Source organism: Heterocephalus glaber, unplaced genomic scaffold, assembly GCF_053883595.1.
Source record: "Heterocephalus glaber isolate CG9 unplaced genomic scaffold, H.glaber_assembly_v1.0 deba00001790, whole genome shotgun sequence".
Taxonomy (NCBI): domain Eukaryota; kingdom Metazoa; phylum Chordata; class Mammalia; order Rodentia; family Bathyergidae; genus Heterocephalus; species Heterocephalus glaber.
The window spans coordinates 4,924,092-4,948,968 of record NW_028258473.1 but is presented as its reverse complement, the minus strand read 5'-3'; the positions used below and the strand labels follow the sequence as shown (position 1 = coordinate 4,948,968).

General features: G+C 37.6%; 1 protein-coding gene across 1 annotated transcript; it reads right to left on the bottom strand.

Moving 5' to 3' along the window:
* Positions 1–436: 436 nt before the first annotated feature.
* Vsig4 (V-set and immunoglobulin domain containing 4) lies at positions 437–20,324 on the bottom strand. The gene is given in 9 exon segments (XM_087203260.1): positions 437–1,077; positions 1,080–1,206; positions 1,547–1,568; positions 4,216–4,316; positions 6,977–7,064; positions 7,568–7,630; positions 11,992–12,273; positions 13,104–13,460; positions 20,083–20,324. Coding segments are annotated over 9 exon segments (1,359 nt in total). The 5' UTR covers positions 20,279–20,324; the 3' UTR covers positions 437–954.
* Positions 20,325–24,877: the final 4,553 nt, after the last annotated feature.

Sequence of the window (24,877 nt, the reverse complement as noted above, 5' to 3'; positions counted from 1 at the left end):
GAGAAAGACTTCACATTGTATGAAGGGGTCAGAAGCTAGAGAAGATGACCTATGAATAATGAAATTACCCCAGTGATTTAAAGAAGTGCAAATCCGTAGGGATGGTATATACATATTTTGGAAAGGAAGGAATCCTTTCATCTCTGTACCCAAAGTCTCCTGAGATAGAAGTAGGTATTTCTTCTTGTCAGGCTTCCAGTTGACCTGGGAAGCATCATCTGGGTGGAGCTGGCAGAATGATGGAGAATGGAATGGAAACCAGTAGCATACTGTTTAACCAATAATTCATTGTACTTCAGCTGGTGCTACCCGTGGAGTGAGATAGGGACAGCATTGGTGGGAAGGAGAAAGACCAAAAATGCAAAGGAAAGATCCATACTTCTGTATTAACCAGTCTCATTTTAATTATGCTTAGTATGTTCTACTATACCTGAGAGGAGACCAAGACAACTGAGATTGCTATCATGATGAGATGTTTATTGAGCACTGAAAGAATACTAGAACACTAGATTCACAATACAGAGCAGAACAAAATTCCAGCTTGTGACATGACAATGTCAGATAAAAGTGGTTGGCCCTGGATAAAAAGAAGTGATTCTGCACATAGTTGGTCTCTTGAACTAGCAGAGTTTAGCCTCCTCTGCTCTTCTGGTGGTACATAGAAGTATGATGATCAAGCCCTACTGCTCTGGACATTTCTCTGGTGTTTGAAAAAGAACAGTTGAAGTCCCAGGTGGAGATACTAGAAGGACCCAGGACAAAACCCAGAAGCTGGCTTGCTTGAGGTGCATATGGAAAATTCTTAGGCAAAGCCAGTCACTTTCAGGGGCTCCAATATTGGCAGGGCAGACACTTTGGGCTATTCAGGAAGAGAATCAGCAACGAAAGAGGCCATACCAAAGGCAGGAACTGAATAGGCAATTATGTTAGCAGAACTTGACCTAGTGAAACATTTTAACAGACACTCCTGACCTCAGTGGCCAGAAGATCATTATCTGAGGGTATGGTTTGCAGCAAATAGGTGCAGTCACTGTTGATCTAGGTGATGATCTGGTACTCCTGGACCATTCAGTATTCAGGATTCAGGATTCATCAGAGTAGTCATTGCCCAGAGCTAGCGAAGCTTGCTTGTCACTGGAGCAGACAGTTGTGAAGATGGCCACTCTCATGGTTTCTTCAGAGTTACTGCCTTCTCTGGCATGCACCCTATAGCCCAAGAGCCCACAACCCATGAGAAAAGAATAGAGAATTAAACCCCTATTCCCCATTTTTCTAAATTCTTACCACCTAATGCTCAGGGTCTTGCCACCCAAGAATTTGGGAAGCAGATGGGTGATAGATTTAAATTATCCTGTGTGTTCAGTAGACCAGGACAGAAGTTCAGAATGTGCTTCAGAAAGTATAGAAAGCTGTGTTTTAATACTGAAGGCTTCTGGCCTTAAGTCAAGCTTTATGCCATATCCCTTCCTCTATGTTTCCTGCCAATGACCAACAGAATTGAGAGTAAGGAAGGGGTTGTAAAATAGAAAAGCAGAGGCTATCTTACCTGTTAACTTCATAGACATGTTCTAGAAAAGAAAGAGGAATCAGGTTAGAAATTTCCATAGAAAATGAACAAAGGCCAAACATGGCCACTGGATACCAGTCAAAAAATGAAAGAGTGGGACAGAGAGGAGCATTTTAATGTGTCTCAGGATGTTAGGCAGGAATTGTTGTTTAGTGTGGAATGGGGGAGAGCACTGGACCCATTCTCCACCCAAGAATCTCACCAAAGACCAACAGAATCCTTGGGAGAACCTTGACTACCAAACCAGAGTCCATGAAGGGGCTGACTTAGTGTGATGTCAAGGACCACCGCCCAAGCCATTCCCAAGTGCATTCTCACCCCTACCCCATGCCCAAGAAAAAGACCCTGGTCACCACTGCCCTCTACTGTCTATGGAGGAGAATTGTCTATACAGGCTCAAAGGCTTAGCTTGGCAGTGGCACTGTCCTCTAGGTATTTATAATCTTTAGGGAAGCAACTGGACATGTATACGTTAAATCACAAGAATGGAAACAAGACAAGCCACAGGCCTTCTGCCTTATAGAAGAGCCCTGCATTTTCATGTGTTGTATCCTCAATTAGCCTGTGAACTCCTGTACTACAGGGATTCTATCTTTTCTTTTCTGTTATATGCCCAGCATTTGGCACACATTAGGTGCTCTGTAACTACAGTATAAATTGAAAGGATGCCATGACACTATCTCCCTTATAGAGAGATAGCAAACAAGAATTCTGGAAAGGCAAAATGAGGTGGGAAAAAGGGTAAAGGTGTTATGTGTAAAGCATATTTGCTCTTTTCACTTTGGTGATTAGAAAAGAGAATAGACAAAAGAGATTTATGAGGGTTGAGAAGAGGGCTAGAGCCCCATTACAGAGTGTTTTGGTGGAATGTTATATTTTGACTTTTATCTCCTGGGCCATGAGGAGCCATGGGCCATTTTTGAGAAAGAAACAATCTAATATAGTTAGTGTTTATGTCCACATCAAGATCATGATAAATACTTTCTTTTAGTATTCATGAGTTTTATGGTCACCTTCATGTTTATCCTCACAGGTCATAGCCATGTTAACTGGTCAAAGCCAGAGCTTATACTGGAGACTCAAGAAAAAGAGGTATTTGAAGCTTCCTTCTCTTAGACTATAGAGACTCATAGTGGAAAACAAAGTATTTGTGAGTAGGAGATGCTATAGACAAAAGGACAAGCTAATGGTAGGTAAAATGACTACTACAGTGGAAACTGAATTATAGCTAGGTTTTTCTTAGAAATAAACATTCTAATTCTCTCTTCCCTCCTCTGTTGGCCCATGGTTTTTAAATGGCTCTGACACATGTGCTTTCTTTTTTTTTTGTATTAAATTCTTTTATTGGTACATTGTAGGTATACAACACAATTACATTTCTCATTGGGAATTGTACCTTTACATAATGCATCTTGGTTCTTATTTTTTCCCCATTCCTAGCCCTCCCTTTATGCCCTCCACCCTTCCCTATTTACAAAGACTTTATTTCCATTTTTTCCATTTCTCAGCATTTTTCCTTTCCCTTCTTTCCTTTCCCCTGACCCTCCCACTAACCCTACCCCTTTGGACCTTTTCTTCCTATTTTACATTATCGATTATTCATTCTAATCATTGGTACACTTTAGGTATACAATATAATGACATTCATCATTGGAAATTTGCACCTTTGCATAGTCTCTCTTGGTTCTTATTTTTCACCCTTGGCCAGCCCTCCCTTCAACCCCTCCAGTCCTCCCTATTTACAAAGATTTTGATCCTATTTTTCCATTTTCTCATATGAATCCCATTCCCTTCTATCCTTTCCCCTAACCCTCCCACTTCCTTCCCCTTTGCCCCTTTTCTTCCTATTTCACATTACCTATTATACATTTAGTCCTTATTTACACTTTCAGTTTCTCACACCAGAGAAACTATTCGGTATTTCCACATGTGTGTCCTATTTATTTCACTTAAGAGTATTGCCTCAATGTGACACATGTGCTTTCATCATGCCATTTCCCCTGTTAAAATTTGTGTTACTTTTAGTGCCTTTGAAAGTCCTCGTGAAAAAAATCAAAATTCTTTAGCCTGGTATTCAAAGCCTTATGTAATTAGAATGAACTTCCTTCCACCTGCCATTGCATCATCTTTATTCAAACTCAGTTGTCTTTTTAGGCCTTTACACTTTTACTCATGTAGCTCCCCATTCTTGGAATACTGTCCTTTTACACATTGCTTTCATCTTTCAAGTTTCACCTCCTGAAAGCCCTTCCTAGTTATATCAGCCCTAACTGGCTTTCTTTTCCTCAGTACCCCTTTAATATTGATTATCCTCTCCAGGTTTTGAGTCTATAATCTTTATTCTTATGCATTGTTATGGATAAGCTACATGCTTCAATCTTGCATCCCTCAAATAAATTGTAGGCAATTTAAGGGAGATTTCTGTTGCATCATTAGGTGACTCATTATAATGGATGAGATGTACTTAGCTGGGTACCAAAGATTTTTGTATCTATTTACACAAGTCTGATATGTTGGCATAGACATCTGTCTCACTCTACCTTTACCCTCACTGTGAGACTAGCTTGAGAGTTCACAGAATATAGGCCTAAATGTATTGCCAGAAATAATAAATAAGCAAAAGCCAATCAACCATATTTGGCACTCACTCTGTTGAGATGTCTTCCGGCAGAGTATGATATAAGTCATGGTGATGACAACCATACAGCACAAGGAGGTGATGAGGATGATGGCAAACATAGGCAAGCCCCTTCCTAGGAGGCAAAAAAAAAGACCAAGTGGTATGTGGTTGAAAGTAAGGTGAGAATCAGAAACTCTAAGAATCAGCCCAGAGTAGAGAAAGTTTCATTCTTTTCCATTTTTCTATCTTCTCCTAACCTTCTTAGCGAGTCAGCATGACAAACTAAACTCCAGGTCCATGAGAAAGTCTTGAGAATAGTCAGAGAAAGTATGTTTAAAGAGGTTCCTCCTGCTTTTTTTTCTTTTTTTGGTACCAGGGATCGAACTTGGGTCCTTGCCCTTGGGAGGCAGCAGGGGAACTACTGAGCTAAATCCCCAGCCCAGGGCCTGGTATTTGGTTTTTTTTTTTTTCCTTAAATTCTTTTATTGGTACATTTTAGGTATACAGTACGTTTACATTTTATCATTGGGTGCTTGTACCTGTACATGATGTATCTTAGTTCTTATTTTCTCCCCATTACCTGTGTGCCCTTCACCCCTCCACCCTTCCCTATTTACATAGACTTCTTTTCCATTTTTTTTCTTTTCTCATAATTTTTCCTTTCCATTCTTTCATTTCCCCATCTCCTCCCACCACCCCTACCCTGTTGGACCTTTTCCTATTTCAAAGTATCAATTATTAGTTATTAAACCTTTTAATCCTTATTTACACTCTCAGTTTCTCACACTAGAGAAACTATTCTGTATTTACACATGTGTGTCCTATTTATTTATATCACTTAAGAGTATGGCCTCAATATGCATCCATTTAGCTATAAATGACTCTAGTTTCTCATTCTTTATGGCTGACTAGTACTCCATTTTATAAAAAAAACACATCTTCTTTATCCAGTTTCCAGTTGATGGGCACCTGGGCTGTTTCCAAGCTTTAGCTATTACAAACTATGCAGGGCTTGCTATTTGACAGTCAATTATCTTGTACATTTGAGCCAGAATTCCATGTTTCACATGAGGCCAAAACAGAAGGTTTTCACCTTCCCTTAGAAAGAAAAAAGTATTACTTTGATTTCCGAGCTTCAGTAAAATGCTACTTTATTGAGATTTGGGTCAGTTACTATTTTTCCTCACAATACTCTTTGGCCAAATTCTCGGCTTTCTTTTTTCTCAATGTGTATTTCTACTAAGTTTCCTGGAGTACATATCTCTATCATGCCTAGAAGGTGAAGAACCCCCTGTACTGGGCTTCCAGTCTTGGATCTGTTATTTATTTGCTGTATGACTATAGTAGGCAGAATAATGTTCCCCCAAAGATGCTCACAACCAAATTCCTGAAACCTGTGAGTGCTTACTTTTACATTATAAAGAGGAATTAGGGTTATAGATAGAAATAAAATTGGTAATTAATTGGTGTTGAGATGAGGAAATTATCCTCAATTATATAGGCGGGCTCAATTTACTCAAAATAAATTTTAAAAGTAGAGGGAGGAGACATAAGAAGAGGTCAGAGTCAGAGGGAAATTTGAGGATGTTACATTGGTAGTTTTGAAAATGAAGAAAAGGAGCCAAGAGCCAAGGAATGTGGGAAGGTTTTAGAAAATGGAAAGGATAAGGAAATGGATTCTTTCCCAAAGCATCCAGAAGCAATGCAGCCCTACTGACATCTTGACTGTAGCTCATTAATAACTATGTCAGACTTCTGATATCCGGAATTGTGAGACAATACATTTATATTGTTTTAAGGTACTAGGTTTTGGCTTAGTTTTTATAGTAGTCATAGAAAAATGAATACACTGACATTAATTAAATACCTGACTGTTGCTGGGTCCTATTTTCCCTTTCAGTTCTATAAAACATTTAGAACATGTCTAATCTCTTTTAGCTATAATATTTTGAATGTGGGGGATTAATGAGGGAATAAAGAAGGGTAGAGAAAGGAATTTCAGTGTCCTTCAGATTTTCTGGTGAAGCTGTCTTTGTTTTCCCTAAACTCTATGATGTGCTGTATTAGGAATATATAGTTCTCTGAGGTTTCAGTTGTAAATGAGATAGTAAAAGCCATTGGCTAGTGCAGATCAAAGAAGATTCTTCTGTGATGGGAGTTCAAGTAATGAAAAACTTGATAGAGGAGGTAGGGCACAGATCCAGCATTGAGAATTTGTACTCCTAGAGTTATCTTCTCATCTTACCAAACCAAATCTCAATGGTTCAAGGAGGCGAATAATTATCAATGGGTGTGAAAGTAGCTCATTATTTAAAAATCAATGCAGTCATCTCAATACAAAACAGCTGACTCAGTTCAAGATGGTGTTTTAATCTCTGTGGCTCTGAATTGGGAATCCTTAAGACTTTGGAGGAATAAATAATTGGTTGCAAGCTACTGAAAAAGCCCTGACTAAGAGCTCAAGTACTGCTGTTATCTTTACCTGGCCCAATGGCTATGTAGAGAGCTGGTGTAGGTCAAGGTCCTACCCCATTCTTGTTCAGAGTGTTTGGGAAATATATTACTATGGCAATAAGGAGCAATGAGAGAATATACATACTATTCACTTGAACTTCACTCTATCTTTGTTCATCCCTGAATCTCTCTCTCTCTCTCTCTCTCTCTCTCTCTCTCTCTCTCTCTCTCTCTCTCTCAATGATTTGTACAGTTGAATGCCACAGAAGAATGTATATAGTCAGAAGTATTGGACACATAACTGGAGTCAAGAAGAAAGGATATAAGTCATAAACTTGCCTTTCCCCGGCCCAGCAATGGTTTCCCCAAAGTAGACATCCGTTTTAGTGGTCCAGTCCCAGGATGGGTTTAATGTAGATGTTGCTATAATAACAGGAAATTAGAATCAGAAGTCTTTCTTCAAGACAAGTTCTAAAAGGTAAGGGATGGCTGCAAAGTTGGGAGTTTTTGTAGGAATCTGTGCCTGTCCTTCAAGTGTGCTGGACATATCATTGACCTCAGTACTGTGAGGTGAGGCATCACAATTTCTTACTTTTAGGGATTCATAGAGGAAAAGAAAGTTCATAGAGAGGAGCTAATATACCCAAAGTCACACAGCAAATCAGGTTAGGAGCAAAACAAAAGTTATAGTGTGCTCTTGTTTCAGAAATTTCCCCAAAGAAGAGCCTTTGTTTTCATGATTCTATTTGTTCACTACACTTACCCCTTGTTACCTTTCTTTTGTTTCCATTCATTTACTACATTGTTTTCTCTGAGTGGCCCAGTGATCAGTTATTACTCTTTCAGTGGTATTGGGGATTTTACATTGGTTTCCATGATACCATTTCAGACCTCTCTTACTTTCACAGAATCCTAGTAAAATTTACCTTTCAATGGGGATTTTATGGTGGTAGGTGCCTCATTCTTGGTCTCAAATGGCTCTAAGGAACCTGAAAGAAAAAAGAAGCCTGATCAAGGGCCTTGGTACCTTTGAGTGAACAGCTGAATACCCTAGAAAATTAGGAAGGAGGTAAAGCCCAGTTAGGCTCATACCCGGACCTCTCTACACTTGCCTCATGATACTGGTAAATCCTGTGTTGCCTGTTCATTTTTCAAATACTGATCTAAGGCAGTATCCTTAAGTCAAGGTTGACAGACCTCCAAGGAATATGTGGCTAGGGTTCAGAGAGTCTGTAAACTTGGACGAGAAAATATAGTTTATTTATTACTAACTTTTAACTGAAATGTAGTAATTAATCTATTGAGAGGGACTTTTGAGGTCTCATGGTAATGATTAATGTCAGTGAAAATGGTGGAGTGATTATCTCCAAAAATTTACACCACCCTAAAATAACAGAAAAATTTGATATTGTTCAACTTTTTCCAGTGTTTTGGAAATTATCCAAAGGCTTGTAACAACAGAGAGGATTTATGGAAGAAAATAACACCATTTTTTAAAGTAATAACAGCAAGCTTTGTGGAATTTTAACTTAGTATTGTGGCATTTAACTTTAGTTTTGTCACTTATTTCCAGCTCAGATGTAATCAGAATAAAACTTCATTCCAGCTGATGGAGTGAGCAGAGTAGACCTGATTCCCAAACAATTGTCATTATTTGACCTATTTGGTGGGTCCCTGGAAGTTCAAATAGCTGTTTTATTGGTCACTCAATTTTAAAAGCCTCTCTTCAAGGATGGTAGTATATTTGTCACATAGATGCTTGAAGTAATGGGTAAAAATTTCAAGAAAAAAGAGAGTAACCAAAAATCTTAAAAAGAAAAATTGAAGAATAAGATTCCCATAGGAGTTTAAAAATCTATGACACATTCCTGAGAATTTAGAATGCCACATACATCCATAGAGCTGTGCCTTCTCAGGAAATACATAAAAAGGTCATAAATTATTATCCCTTGCTAGTCTCCTAAACAGAAAGTGAAAACTATGACACGGTTATAAACTGATTGTCTGAGTATTAAAGCATGGCACAACAGGCAAGAGAGTTATTTGGTAAAGACTAGGAGACTTACTGGTTACAGGCATTTAAAAAAATATCCATCCAATCATTAGCTGACTACTAAACTAACCAAACAAAGACTTAAGTGGCCATCCATGGCAAGTAATATGAAAGAATACACATAATTAACTCAGAAATTCCCTAAACAAAACAAAGTAAAACAAAAAACTATTATAGCAAGCAGAGTCAAAAACAAGCCCTTGGGAAAAGAAAGAATAAGATTTCCAAAGTTATCACATTATATTATTCTAAAAGTCTAGTTTTCAGCAACAAGAAATAAAAGACATACAAAGAAACTAGAAAGTATATCACATTAACAGGTAAAGAAAAATTTAATAAGTAGAAATTGTCCTTGAGGAAACAGTGATACTGGACTTAATAGAAGACACAATTTAAATGTGTTAAAACTGAAGGAAAATGTATCTAAATAATAAAAAAAATAATGATTTAAATAAAATAGAAAATATCAATAAAAAACTGATATTGCAAAAAGGAACCAAGTAGAAATACTAGAGTTGAAAAGCACAACAACAGAAAAGAAAACATCATTAGATGGAAAAAAATCCACTAGCAGATTTGAGCAGGCAGAATAAAGCATCAGTAAAGTTGAAGATATAATTTAAATTATTGTTAGTGGAATAGAGAGGAAAATGAATAAAAAATGAACAAAACCTTAGAGACACATGGAATACCATAAAAGATGCCAATATATACATAATGAGAGTCCTTGAAGAAAAATGAGAGAGAGAGAGAACGATTTGAAATGGAAGGCAAAATTCTCTCATTTGATGAAAATCAGTAATCTGCAAATCCAAGAATCTCAGTAATCTTGATTAGGATAAACTAAAAAATATCCATACCTATGTACAACATAATCAAAAAAGCAAGAATAGTGAGAGCAGCAAGATAGAAGCAATTTATGTACAGGGGATTCTCAATAAGATTAATGGCTAGTGTTTCATAAGCAACCATGGCAGCCAGAAAGCAGTGGAATCATATATTCAAAGTGCTGGAACAAAAATCCCACCAATCAAGAGTTATATATTCAGTGAAACTATCATCCATTAATGAATGAGAGATCTAGGCACCATGGCATACATTTATAGTCCCAACTATTTGGGAGGCTTCGGCAGAAGGATCACTGGAGCTCATGAGTTTAAGGCCAGACTGAGCAACACAGTAAGACTCCATCTCAAAGAAAAAAAAAGACAAAACAAGAAATGAAGAAGAAGTTAAGATATTTCCAAGGTAAACAATATCAGAGAGTTTATTTCCAGTAGATATACCTATAAGAAACATTAAAATGCATTCTACAACCAGACCTGGTGATGTATGCCTGTAATCCCAGCACTCAGGAGGCTCATGCACATGGATGGTGAGTTTGAGGCTACGCTGGGTTACACTGTGAGTTCAAGACAAGCCTGCTCATATAGTCAGACCCTACCTCAAAACAAACAGTATTCTTCATGCCTAAATAAAATAAAAGGATACTATACAGTAACACAAACCAACAAAAAAAAACACCAGTAAAGGTAACTGCTTCATAAATGTGGAGTGCAAATATATCTCACTATCTGATTTAACATACATTGTCTAAAACTGAGATCAGTGGCATGTGCCTATATTTAAAGCTATGTGGGAGGCTGAGGCAGTAGGATTTCTTGAGCCTAGGAGCTCAAGGCCAGCCTGGACAACATAGGAAAATGTTATCCCCCCAAAAGATGCAGAAATCAATAATTACACATCTTTGCTGATTTCATTATAATATATAAAGGTCTAACAATAATATTAAAAGGGAGAGAATGGGGATGTATAGAAATAAATATACTATTGTAATTAAGTTGATATAAATCCAAACTCTATTGTAAATTAAAAATTAATTATAATCCACATGGAAACCACCAAGAAATTAGTAAAAATATATAGTTAAAGAAACAATAAAGGAATTATATAGTATATTATAAATTATTTATTGAATAACAAAGATGGCAGTAATACAAACAGTGAAATAAGAAAGATATAGTATATATAGAAAAAAGAGAAAAACTAGCAGACATAAATCCTACCTCATCTGTAAACATGTTAAATATGAATGGATAAGACTCTAAAATTTAAAGGCAGACATTGTTAGAGTGTAATAAGAACCATAAATACAACTATATTATGTGTGTGCTTAGGCTTCAAAAACAGAAACAATTTTATAGTAAAAGGATGGAGAATCATTCTGACAAAATACACTTTAAGAAAAATATTGTTACTGGAGATAAAGAGAAATTTAGAATTATAAACAAATCAATCCATCATTAGGACATTTGAATTATATATGTATACTCCTAAGAACAGAGCCTCCAAATTCATGAAGCAAAAATGAAAGAATTGAAAGGAGAAATAGCACATTCAGCAAAAATAATCTAGTGACATGAAATAGATATTCAATAAAAACAGAAAAAATGCAAGAATGTTCAATTTGTCTCTTTATGAAGTTTATATCCTTGGACTTTCTGATCAATCTGAATGTAGAATAGTGATTAATAGAGGTTGAAAATGGTGTATGCAGGTGAAGGTGGGTAAAGGGAGGTTACATTTGATCACTGCATGCTGTATGCATGTGTTGAAATGTCACAGTACTTGCTGCTTTGCCAGAATATTGACTCTCAGAGAGATGAATCACTGTCAATATAACCTTCCCAGCATGAGAATTTGTAGAGAGAAGGGGGAAATAAAAGAAAATATGTAGAGATCTAGGCTTTACCTCATAAAACAAAAACCTAATTAAAGAAACAAAACAAGCAAAAGAAAAGAAAAAACAAAAAATAACAGCTTTCAAAAGGTGTCCAGGAAGATTCAAACATGAGGAGCAATCAGTGTAAATAGTAAAATTCAAACACAAATCTGGATTTGTACTTCCTTGGTGTGAGTCAACCAGCAAGTCGATTGTTTTTCCTCTCAGTTTCCTTTTCTTTAAAATGAAAGTCATTTTAGCCACTTCATGGCATATTTGCGAGGATTTGGTGAGGAAATGTTGAGTTCCTAACCTTTGTATCTGACAAACATGAGGTACCTGTAAATGTCACATTACCTTTTACCATCCTTATATGACAGCTATTGTCTCTAACCCTATAATCCCCGGTTCTGAATAGTGTGAGTGTGTGTGTGTGTGTGCACGCACACGTGTGTGATTGTATAATCATTGCCTACCCAGGACCCCACTCCTCCAGCCATTCTCTGGCATAATGGCAGGAGTAGTGAGATATCTTTGTTCTGTTAAGATGTTCACCTGGAAGGAAGACTGCTTACCTTTGACCACAAACTTCACAATGTTGCTGCGTTGCTCAGAGCCAACACGGCCCTTGGCAGTACAAAAATAGAAGCCTGAGTCAGCCACCACTGCAGGCTTGAAGAGTAAAGTACTCAAATCTGCTACTTTTATGGGTTCCTGGTCATTAGTTTGTTCCTTGTACCAGACATAACTGATGGGGGGAGAACCCCACGCCAGGCACTGAAGGCTAATCCTCATTCCTTGGGGCACCGTGAAGCCATAACCGCTGCCAGTTGTCACTGTAGGCTTGGAGACAGGAACTGCAAATGGAAGAGAAAAGAGGAGGCTCTTGGAATCATAAGGTTGTGGGACACAAGGCCACAACGTCCTTGTTGGGCATAAGGGCATACATGTGTCTGCAACTGGAAATAAAGATAGTTCCTGAATTGGGAGGAAAGAAGGGAACAGCAAATAAAAATACCTTCCTTTGCACCACATTTTTTTTTCTTTTGCAGAGCTGGGGATAAAACCCAGGGCCTCAAACATGCTAGGCAAGTGCTTTGTAAGTGAGCTACATCTTCAGTCCAAAAATAGCTTCCTTTGGAGGATTAGGTACTATTTTGTATTATCTTGTGTTTGGGATTATCTGGAGTTAATCACGTGGCTGAAGAAAATGTTTTTTATGCTCAAATTTGCTGTTATTTGCAGTTTTAGATTACCAAGACCAGATCTTTGTAAATTGTTAACCCAGCAAAACCTATCTTGGCTTAAGCTCTGGCTTCCCTTTTTCCAAAGCTTTTCTGTCAGAATTTGTTTACTCTCCAATATTTTGATTAAAATTATTCACTTTTATAAGTTTTAAGGCCCCAAACCTAAGGAGGGCAACAAGATATAAATGTCAGAAATTCTGGAACACTTGATGAGGTAGATTTGAAAGCCAGAAACCCTTCCCAACCCTTATTAACTTTTACCAAGGGAGTGATAACCCTGAAGATCCTGTCTGTACACTTCATCTGATCAGCACATATAATTGAAGAAAGCCTATGTACAGATAAACCAAGGTCTCTTGATTTCTCAGAGGTTTACTAGGATTATAGTACTCTATTGAATCTTTACCTATCAATGCTTTCCTATTCCCACAGTGACTCACGTTTCTGGATACGGAGCTCAATGGTCTTATCTCTCATCACTTGGTTGCCATCAGGGTTCTGCCAGGTGATTTCACAGGTGTAATGGCTCCTGTCATCCATCTCTAAGCTATTCAGTTGGAGAGATACAACCCCGGGAACCTCCTGGCTCACATGCAGGCGGCCTCGATATTTTGCTTGCTGGATATGGTCTCCAGAGGAGTCACGTTGGAAGATGGTGACTGGGTCTGAGTCACGTTGTACCAACCATCTCACCATGACTTGGGTATAGCCCTTTTGGGGACCATAGGTACAAGGAATATTCACATCCCCTTTCCAAGGTCCTGTCACATTCTCTGGTGCTTGCAGGATGGGACAGCCTGAAGTGAGGAAACAGAGGAAAGAAGCTAACATAGAAGGCATATACACCGGGGAGCTACAGTGGCAGTGGCAGGCCCCAAGAGGTTTCTGAGAAACACTCCTCAACTTTCCTTCCATCACACTTCTGTTTTCCCTGTGCCCCTTTATTCTCTGCCAACATTCATATCAAACAGAACTAGTTTTTAGAGTGTTTTAGATTTTATGAGTTTCACGTCCTTTTCATGTCACTCTCTTGCTATGAATTGATCTTAGGTAAGTCAGTCCCATGATTTAGAATCAATTTTATTCATCTATAATGTAAAACGTTTGAATAGTATGATCTCTAAGGATTTTACCAATTTTGGCATTCTGCACGTTCATGAAAAAAAATTCTTTTCCAAAGAGGTGAGAACAGAAATCATGAGAAGTTATGCCTGGACTGTTTCAGTTTCATGTGTAAATATGTGGCTAGAAAAATATGGGGGATTTGGGACTTCACAAGAATGGGTCTTCTTCTTCTGCCTTATTATCCCTTTCTGCTCCCTCAGGAGAAAGCTCATCATTACAATCTCAACCCTAAGCTCTTCTCTGGAAGGGAGGAAGGAGGTAGGGGTAGGGAATAGGCAATTCTGATGGTGAAATTTGATGCATTCTTATTTAACAAAACCATTAGTTATTTTAAAAATTGAAGCCTGTATTTTGTAAGCTGGATTTTCTAATTTCTTTGTTTTTATTTCTCCTTTAGCTTCTCTCAGTTCTTATCAAAGATACATTGGAAAATTCCATCCTGCCGGAGAAGTTTTTTTCTCATTGTGGCTAGGGTGTACTTTCAACTTGATTGGCTTTGTGATCCACCCTGGGGAGCACAGTTCTAGGAATATCTGGGTGGGTCATGGAGGCATGGATGTAGGATCCATGTCTGGTTCCTCACTCCTTGTACTCTGACACTGTTGCCCTTCTCTGCTTCCATGAGGCTTTACTCTGCCATGCCCTTCCACCATGTTGTTAAAGCCAGCCTGCTATGTACTCAATTCCCCAAAGCCATGAGCCAAATTAAACCTCTCATCTTTTTTTTTAAACCTCTCATCTTTTAAGTTGAGAGTGCTAGGTATTGTGTATCTGTGAGAGGAAAGCTGAATAATACATCCATGTTTGGTATAGACAAGAAAAATGTAGGGGTAAAATCCTGGAACTGGCTGTACTAGGGATGGTGGTAGGAGGAAAGAGAGATTGCTCCTTGATGATCTCGAAAGGGAAACCTGCAGGGAAAAGGATGGAAATATTGAAACAGCCATTGCTCCCCACCAGAATTTTTAATCCACAAATGTTGTATTTTGAGGATTTTGTATTCTGTTCAACCGGGGCCGAGAGTAGGGGCCTGTATTCAGGCAATGTCTTTATGTCCCTCCTAGGAGAAGTGGTTTCAGAATATGAGTTGTTACTCAATAAAATACTTTTGTCTAGCTCAGTGTTATCATGTTTCAGTTAAGCAGATGGAAGATGACACCTTTTGAATGGGCTGGGCCTGTGCTTTCTAGCTCCCAGAATGTATCAAGTACCAGGACTTCTCTCGGTGGAGATACTAAAGTTGATACTTTGGCCTGTGCCCTCACCAGGTACTCTTAGAACATCAATGACACATTTCACCCAAGATAAAGATCTTGAGTAGAAAAGAATGAATAAACATAACTGATGTTGCTAGGTACACCACACACTCTGTGGAGAGTTTTAGATATGGCAGGGAGCAGAACATAAACCCACAAAGGGGAATTCAAGTGGAGTAATTTTAGTGATCCCTAAAAACTTTATAATCAGAATTTTCTATGGATGGATCATGCTGCCTGGGGAAGTTCTAAGCTCTGTTTGGTGTTGGACACCATTATTCTTTAAGGGTCCTTACAACCCTAGGTATCTAGTGCTAATGGACTGTAATGGAAATAAAAATTAAATAATTACATACTCTAGCTGCTAGTTAACTTTCACCAGGTGGTGGCTTTCACTGTGCAACTGATAGTTTTTGTTTTCATATGCATGCAGTTACAGCTTAACATCATCACATGCATACATACCCATACATATTTTTAGCACCATAAAAGCAAAATCGTACCATCCTTAAGACTCCTGAAAACTATCTTATCCTCTTGGTTTAATGGACTCTTTCTAATTAATTGGGCTCTGACCCTCCCCAATCTCCCTCCTTTCCACTGAAAAAAACTCTCACTCTTCCTTCCTGGGCAACAGAGCAATGTTCTCCTCTGAGAATATCTGGAGCTACTGAAAATGTCTTTGTCTATACATATGCATATTTCCCTTTTGATCTTTGGGGAGCTGCAAGTCCTGGCTATGTTTCCATCTGTGGGAACTTGATGGAGATTTTCACATAGCTCACTTTGGTCTGTCAAGCACATAGCAAGCCAGTGTCAAATTTAAAATTGGGAAATTAATTTTCAGAAGTAGGTCAGGGTTGATTCCTCTATCCCAGAATGGGAGTATGGGATAGAGCTGCTAGCTACACTTTCCATAATGGTGTGTGTTTTCCTATGTTTACTTTTTTCTTCCCCTCTCCTTTATTCATTTGTTCCTCTTTCCACCCATTATTCCATTTTTTTCCATTAAGTTTATTGGTACATTTTAGGTACACAACACAGTTGCATTCATCATTGGGAACTTGTACCTTTACATGATGTATCTTGGTTCTTATTTTTTCACCATTCCCCTGCCCTCCCTTCACCCCCTTCATCTTTCCCTATTTACAAAGTCTTTGTTTCCATTTTTTCCTTTTCTCATATTTTTTCTTTTCCCTTCTTTCCTTTCCCCTACCGCCCCCCCCACTTCACCTACTCCTTTAGACCTTTTCTTCCTATTTCACAATATCAATTACACATTTTGATCCTCATTTACACTTTTAGTTTTTCACACCAGAGAAACTATTCGGTATTTACACATGTGTCCTATTTATTCCATTTTGATTCTTTTTCTTCTTTGCCCCTTCCTTGCATTCTTTTCATTCTTCTCTCTTCTTTTAAACCTGCTTTATTAGTAACATAAAAAGAGATTGTACAGTAGACATAGAGCACCACAAGAAGATATTGTACTCTTCATGTTCCCTGATCTCCAGAGTGAGGGTAACCACAATAACATTGACTTGTACCTTTCAATTATCCCTTCAATCCTGAGAGAGAGACTAGAAAAAACAGGAGAATCTAGTAAGATCAGGAAAGTAGTCAAAGACTGTATAATATGTAAGAACAACACCATCTAGGTCCAATGTCTGTCTGCCCTACTGCATATCTCTCTATGCCATTTGTGTAAATTACTAAGCCTGTCTAAAATCATGTCATCATTGATAAAGTGAAAACAATAAAAATATTCCATGGAGAATTATTGTTACAAATAAAAGTGAACTCGTAAATGAGAAAACACCTGTTATATATCTGACATTCATTAGATGTTGGATAAATGTCAGTCTTCTCTTATGCCCCAGGTAAAACTTCGTATATCCTCCTCGACTCTTCTTGTCTAATAGAAGTCTTCAGAATGCCTTCCCCTGGGTAAATATTCATTTGATTGGATCATCGTCAACTTTCATAGTCACTTGAAGGAGAAGTTATCACATGACAAGTAAGGAGGCACCTTCCCCAGTCTGATAGATTCTACTGAGTTTTGGGCAGGTACTAGACCATCTGTGGGTTGTAAGGCAGCCAGAGAAGACAACAGAATGTGTCTTGGTGACAAGACTGGCTTGGCAGTCAATGTGAAATGTTGGCCAAATTAAGCAATACTCCTGACTTTTCTCGAAGATTGGGTAGGAACAATCCATTTCAGAAAAGCTCCACCTCCCGTGGAAATGCTGTATCCATTAGGGATACAAAAAAAAATTGTGAGCCACTTGATAAAACAGTGATTGAGGTAGGATAAAATTTGAAGATTTGTGGAATTGTGTGCCTAGGAGACCTTTTAGAAATAGTCACATTTCCTCATGGATATGCAGTGGTATCTCAGTTCACAAATGCTTTTGTTTGAAAACAATTTGGTTCACAAAAAAAGCATTTGGCAAAATTTTCTTCTTGTTTGGAAACTCTGCATCAGGTGACAAACATGATCACAGCCATCTTTTCCACACAAATGCAAATGTGGCCATCTTTTCCAAAATTGTGGAACAAATTAAGCTTGTGAACCAAGGTACCAAGGCATATGGACAAGCTAGGGTCCAGAGTGAGACATTCTTATCCAAAGTCAGACAGATAGCAAGGCAGATTTGGTCCTGGAGGCCCAGAATACAGGTTTTCAGATGATACATTGCTTTCATTCCTTCTTAACCTATTAAACCATCAGGCACAATTAAAACCAGCAGCCTCCTACCTGCACCTATGTAACATGATTTCAAGGATGTCAACTTAGATATGTTTTAGACTGCATGGAAAAAAACTGCTCTCATCTTCCAGTTGCTTCCTGAAAATGCTTTCCTAGAATCTTGCACCCCTATTCTCACGTAAGAACTGCATATCCTTTGAATATTGGTCTCCTTCAGGAGAAAGACCAGGGCTGAACATTGACTCAGAGGGTTTGTTGAAGGAAGGTTTGGCTTAAGAAAGAGGGAACAGTACTCTGGTCCTAGGACCATGACTCAGATAAGCAAAAGTCTGGGGCCTGTGTAATGGTCCTGAAGGAAAGAAAGGTCTAATTTGTTCAGTGTGATGCCCTTTCTAAGACCCCTTCTGAGTCCCTTTCTGAATCTTCTTCCGTCATCAGAGAGACTGAGATTTCTCTGTACCTGTACCTCTTTGTCCCCAGTCCCTGGCCTCTCTCCCTCTCCTAGTTACCTCATGGACAAAGGATTAATTCAATAATAGATACTTATAAAATGTTTACAAAATATTTCAAAAGTTTATAAAATGTGAATGTTAGGATTTCTTGTTTTATTATAATTATTTCAACATGCTTTTTAACCCACAGGAAGAAACTGACAGCTGATTCTGTCCCATAGGAGCTTTTTAGCTGTGAAGACACGCTGGCAGTCCCCTTGGAACCCAGCCAATCTAATCTTCTTATTGCACAAATAGGCTAGAGATACTGAGGTCCAGGGAGGGAGAAGACATTGCAAGCCATTCAGTATATCCTGAGCCTAAGTTCTCCAGTGTAAAACTTCACACACAAATGATAAGCCTGCTTCAAGGGTAGGAAGAGCTCACAGATTGGAGAAGAAACAAAACAGGAGAATTCTCATGTGCTTTCTCTTTCCTCTCTTGCATGAGCAAAAACACACAGAATTTAAATTTAACATTTATATAATGTTTCCCCAAGTCTCTGACTTAATAAATCCCAACTCAAACAGACATATTTTGAGGAGATAAAGAATTACATTCTAAATTGTGCTGCAAAATAAAAAATATTTTAGTTGTAGAAAGAATATTGCTTTTTTATAAACATTAGCTTTGACATTAATGTTCTGTAGCCTGGGGCAAACTCCTTTCCCTCTTGGTTGATTTAATTTAGGTTATTTTCTGAATCTGAAGTTTTAAATGTTGACAGAACCCGAGGATATGGTAACCTAAGCTGAGTCAGCTACCGGAAGCTGAGTTGCTGACCCCACAAAATAACATTAAACTAACACCTACTTAGCCTCTCCCTCTTGGGAAATGAAACAAGCAGAGGGGTTCAGCAATAACCCCTTTACCCTATCTTAAGTCTCACTTAGCTTTTACCCAAGTTTAGCTTCCTGAAAAGTCATCTCACTTCTCAGGAATGTCAATAAGCACAGAAGAAGACCCACGAAATGATGCCACAATAAGATAGTTGGAATATGTGTTAGCATTAGATCCCACAAATAGCCTAAAGTGGGCTGTTTACTATGTGTTAGCCCAAGAACAGGGAAGAAATCAAGTCCTATAAAAACCAGTTGAAGGATCTGGACTATTTAGCTTGAAGAAGAGAGGAGTTAAAGGGACATATTGTGTTTCTTCAGACCTTTGAAGGGCTGTCTCAGAGAAAAAGGAGCAAATATATTCTGTGGGACTCCAAGAAACAGATGTGGGGCCTTTGGATAGAAGCCACAGAGAGGTGAATTTAGTAACACAAGTAACACTTGGAACTACTTCTGGATAGACTAGATTGTCTAGGGAAGTAGTAAACCCCAAGCAACTAGAAGTGTGTGAACAGACAATATTGATCACTTGTTCATAACAATGGATGATGGTACAGGGTACTTCTAAGGTCTCATCTCCCTCTTAGGCAACATTCCATCTTTAGGGACTGTATATTATAGCAGGGATCAAAGCCCGGAAGTGGATAGATTAGGTCTAATGTTAGAATTTCAAATGAAAGACAGTAGATGTGGCAAGAGGATTTGGGTACCATTAGGAGTCTCTTTGATGTCTTTAAGGTACAAGCACTAGAAAAATCATGCAGATGTTTCCAAAGAGTGTACACTTTTCAGTTTCTACCTAAATTTGCATCTTGGATTTCCCAGCAACCTTCACCTACCACTCTCTTTTCTGTCTAAAGCTGAGAAAGCCTGCAGCATTAGGTGAATACATTCATTTAACCAGTGGAAGCATCTTTCCTCAGTAAACAGTCAACATCACCCCTAAAGTCATTTGCCTATGCCAGCAGAGGCACCCAGGTTCCCATTTGCTATCTTACCACAGGTGATCACTGTTAGTTGGCTAAGGAGCATCAGGTCCAGTAAAAACTCCATTATGGCCAGAGCTACTTCTGTCCTTTCTTCCAGTCTCCTGCTGCCCAGGATATTTGAATTCCTAGTGGCTGCCAATGTCTGTGTCTGCTTGTTTCTCTTTCTTCCCTGTCTTTCAGTGGAACTCCTAGCTCCATTGCACATTCCCCTTCCTTCCTTATTTCAACATAAATCATGTGGGATCTCCTCTTCCTCTCTGCCTGGAGTTGGAGATTCTAGGGTGAGTGAAGAAAATCCTCCCCCTGCTAGGATGTTGACTTGACTTTTCCTGGAGCCAAGGGAACTCTCTGGTCTTTGATGGCCCAGTCTGTTTATTGTAGGTTTCCTCCACAACACTTAGAAGTTTGGGGGCAACCTTTGGGGTGAGTCTGATCACTCCAGTATGTGGGTGTTTTCCTTTCTGTTGGGTGCAGGAAGACGAAGTCAGTTTTGCTGGCCTATGAGATTTTCATCACTGTACTGTTAACCCTTCTCTGCTGAGCCCATGGACAGTCTTGGAGGAGGGGTACAAGTGGGATTCTGAATATAAAAGCTTAGTGTGTGAAAGGGCTTTCTACATGTTAAAGCTTAAATAACTGACAAACCCATAGATAAAGCTGTTGTAGAGGAAAGTGCTCCATATCTCATAATGAGAAACCTCTGAATCACTTTCTATGGTATCATCACTTCCCTGGTGGTAAGGAAGACTCTATTGTCATTAATGTTCCTTATGCTTTTTCATAAGGTATCTATTATTACTTTCTTTTAAGGGGAAGATAAGCCTTGCACTAGAAGCAGTGCACTAGATCTTTGACTTGATAGTAGAATGTTCTATTAGGTCAGACTTTTTATTCACTTCCCATTGATCCAGACTTTGACCAGAAAAGAGTGACATGAAGTCCCCTAGCAAAGCTCAATTTCTCAAAAAATAGTACTGTTAAGTATTACACTGTTTTGCTTCTTTCATACTTTAAAGACCATTTATATAATATTTCCAAACCATCTCTGGATGTTGTGAAGAACACAGGAAATGGGTGACACCGAATGTATCATTTGGGGTTTTGTCGGCCATTTAAAGTATTTTAAATACTTTAATAATTTTAATAATTTAATAATTTAAATACTGTAATACTTTTGCTTTAATTTGTATTTCTCTAGTGGCCAGTGATGGTGAGCATTTCTTCATGTATTTATTTGCCACTTCTACTTCTTCTATGAAGTGTCAATTCATTTCACTTGCCAATTTTTTGACAGGGTCTTTTATTTTGGGGGTAATTTTTTGAAAAGGTATTTGTATATTCTAGATATGGGTCCTCTGTCTGAGAAATCACTGGTAAAATTTTCTTCCCGTTCTAGAAGTTGTCTCTTCACTCTTTTGGTTGTTTCTTATGCTATGCAGAAGCTTTTTAATTTGATACGGTTGCATTTGTTGATTCTCCAAACTGTGCGACCAGGGTTCTACTAAGAAAGTCCTTGCCGATAGCTATGACTTTAAGAGTTTTACCTATTTTGTCTTATAGCAGGTTAAGTTTTTCTGTTTTAAGATGTAGTTCTTTGATCCATTTGGATTTAAGCTTAGTACATGGTGAAAGATATGGATCTAGATTCAATATCCTGAATATAGATAGCCAGTTTTCACAACACCATTTACTAAAGGAGCTTTGTAAAATTCAAGTGCATGGCTTTGTTTTTGTTTTTTTTGCCCTTTGGCAAGGATCAAGTAGTTGAATGTACTAGTGGTTGTTGCTGTAGCCTCTATTTTGTTCCATTGATCCTCATGTCTGTTTTCATGACAGTACCATGCCATTTTTAATCTTAGTAGGTTTGATTATAACGTCATGTCTGGGATGGTGATGCCTACCATTTCGCTCTTTATACCCCAGAATTAATTTTGGTATGTTGGTCTCATAAGGTTGCACAAATTTTTAGGATTGTTTTCTCCAGTTCTGTGAAGAATGCTGTTGGAATTTTAATTGGGATTATGTTAAGTCTCTATATCAATGTAGATTTATGTTGGTTCTGCCTATCCAGGAATATGGGAATATTTTCCATTTTTTGACCTTCGCTTCAATTTCCTTTTTCAGAGTATGGTACTTTTTATTGTAAAGGTCTTTCACTTCCTTAGTTAGCTTAATTCTATGTATTTAACTTGAAAGGTATTTTTTCCTAATTCATTTTTCAGTGAATTTATTATTACTACATGGATTTTGTGTCCTGCTGCATGACTGCATTTGGTTATTAATTCTAAGTATCTTTGAAAGGATTTCTGGAGTCTATGTGTTGGATTATATCATCTGTGAATAGTGATAATTTGACTTCTTAATTTCCTATACATTTCCCTTTTATTTCCTTTTCTTGACTAATAGCATTTGCTAATGTTTTGAGTACTATGTTCAACAAGGGTGATGATAGTGGTCATCCTTGACTTGTTCCTGATTTTAGAGGGAAAGCTTTCAGTGTTTCCCAATTTGATATGATGTATGCAGTAGGTTTTTCATATATGGCTTTTATTAGGTTGAGATAAGGTCCTTCTATACCTATTTTCTTTTTATTGTGTGAGGATGTTATACTTTTAAAAGTCCTTTTATGCATCTACTGAAATGATCATGTAGCTTTTGTCCTTGCTTTTGTTTATGTTCTGTATTATATTTATTGATTTGCATATGTTGAACCTTCCTTGCATCCCTGGGATGAAGCTGACTTGGTCATGATGTATTTTTTTTGGTAATTCATTGTGTTCTGTTTGGCAGTATCTTGTTAAGAGTTTTTGTATCCATATTCATAAAAGAGATTGGTCTATCATTCTTATTTTTTTGGGGGATCCTTGTCTGATTTTGAAATAAGGGTAATGGTAGCTTGCAGGAATGATCTTAACAGTACTCCATCCATTTCAGTTTCATTAAAATGTTTGAGGAGTATTGGTTTTAGAATTTCCTTGAAGTTTTTTAGATCTGAGCAATGAACTCATCAGGATCTGAACTTCTGTTAATTGGTAGATTATTTATTACTGCTTCAATTCCATTGCCTATTATTGGGTTTCTGATGGTTTTTATATCTTCTTTGTTCAGTTTTGGTAATTCATAAGTACCTAGGAATCTATCCATTTATTCCGGATTCTCCAACTTATTGGTGTACAGGTTTGTGAAGTAATTATTAATAATGTTTCTTTAAAAAAATTGTCAGTGTCCATAAATACTTCACAATTTTGTTTTTAATTGGATTAATTTGTGTCTTTTCTCTCCTTTCTTTGATTAGATTGGCTGAGGGGTTTTCTATTTTGTTTATTTTAAAGAACCAATTCTTCAATTCATTGATCCATTGTATTGTTTATTGCTCTCAATTTCATTGACTCATGCTCTGACCTTTATAATAATTTCCTTGTACTAGCTCTGGGCTAGATTGTTCCTGTTTTTTCAGGACTTGGAGATATATCTTTATATTATTCATTTGGGCTCATTCTGTTTTTGTGATTTTGGCATTCACAGTTATAAACTTCCCTCTTAGGACTGCTTTCATTGTGTCCAGTAAGTTCTGGTATGTTGTACAGGCATTATCATTTAGTTCTAAAAATTGTCTTATTTCTTCCTTGATTTTTTTCTGTAACTCATTATTTAGTTAAATGCATTGTTTAGTTTGCAAGTGTTTGTATAATTTCTGTGTTTTGTTTTGTTTTTGATTTCTAACTTCATTTTTTCTATAATCAGATAATATGCACTGGATAATTTTAATTGCTTACATTTACTTAAGCTTGCTTTATTGGCTAGTATGTGGTCTGTTTTGGATAAAGTTCTATACGGTGCTAAAAAAAGGGGTATTTTGGGGTGAAACTTTGTAGATACCTATTAAGTCCATTTGGTCAACTGCTGTGTTCAGTTCTAATATTTATTTGTTGATTTTTGTGTAGTTCATCTATTTGTGTTAGTGGCATATTGAAGTTCCTCACTTTAACTAGGTTCAGGTATGACTTATCTTTTATGTCCAATAGTACTCATTTAGTGAAGTTAGGTTCACCATTGTTTGAAGCAAATATGTTAATTATTATTACTTCTTCTTGTTGAATTATTCCCTTAACAAATATGTAATGACTTTCTTTGCATATTTTGATGAATTTCGCCTTGATGTCCATGTCTGAATACAAGATAACTACTTCTATATTGTTTTGGATTCCTGTTGTATGGAATATAGTCTAGGAGTTTCTTTTTGAGTTAAATGTGCTTCTTGTATACAGAATACATTGGATTTTGTTCCATTCTGTCAGTCTGTATCATCTGATTGGGGGATTAAGATTATTTACATTGAGAGATGTTACTGAAAGGTATTGATTTAGACCTGTTATTGCCTTTTCTTGCTGATTGTCTATCTTTCCCTTCTATTCAACTGCTTATTGTACCTGGTGTATTCATTCTATTAGATATCTTGCAATTGTTAGTTTCATTGTCCCTTTATAGGGTATCCTTTTTTGGAATGTTGTCTTAGTAGTCATGAATTTCTTTAAGTTCTCTTTATCATGAAAGTGTCTCCATCATTTTTGAAAGATACTTTTGCAATATATGCCAGCATGGGTTGGAAATTGTGTTCCTTTAGGACTTGAAGTACTTCACTACATGTTCTTCTGGCCTTCAAAGTTTCTTGTAATTTTTTTTTTTTTATGTGTGTGTGTGTGTGTACCAGGGATTGAACACGGAATGTTGTTGCACTTGTCAGGCAGGCCCCGGAATGACTGAGCTAAATCCCAGGCCCCAGTTTGTTGTAATTCTAAAGGGT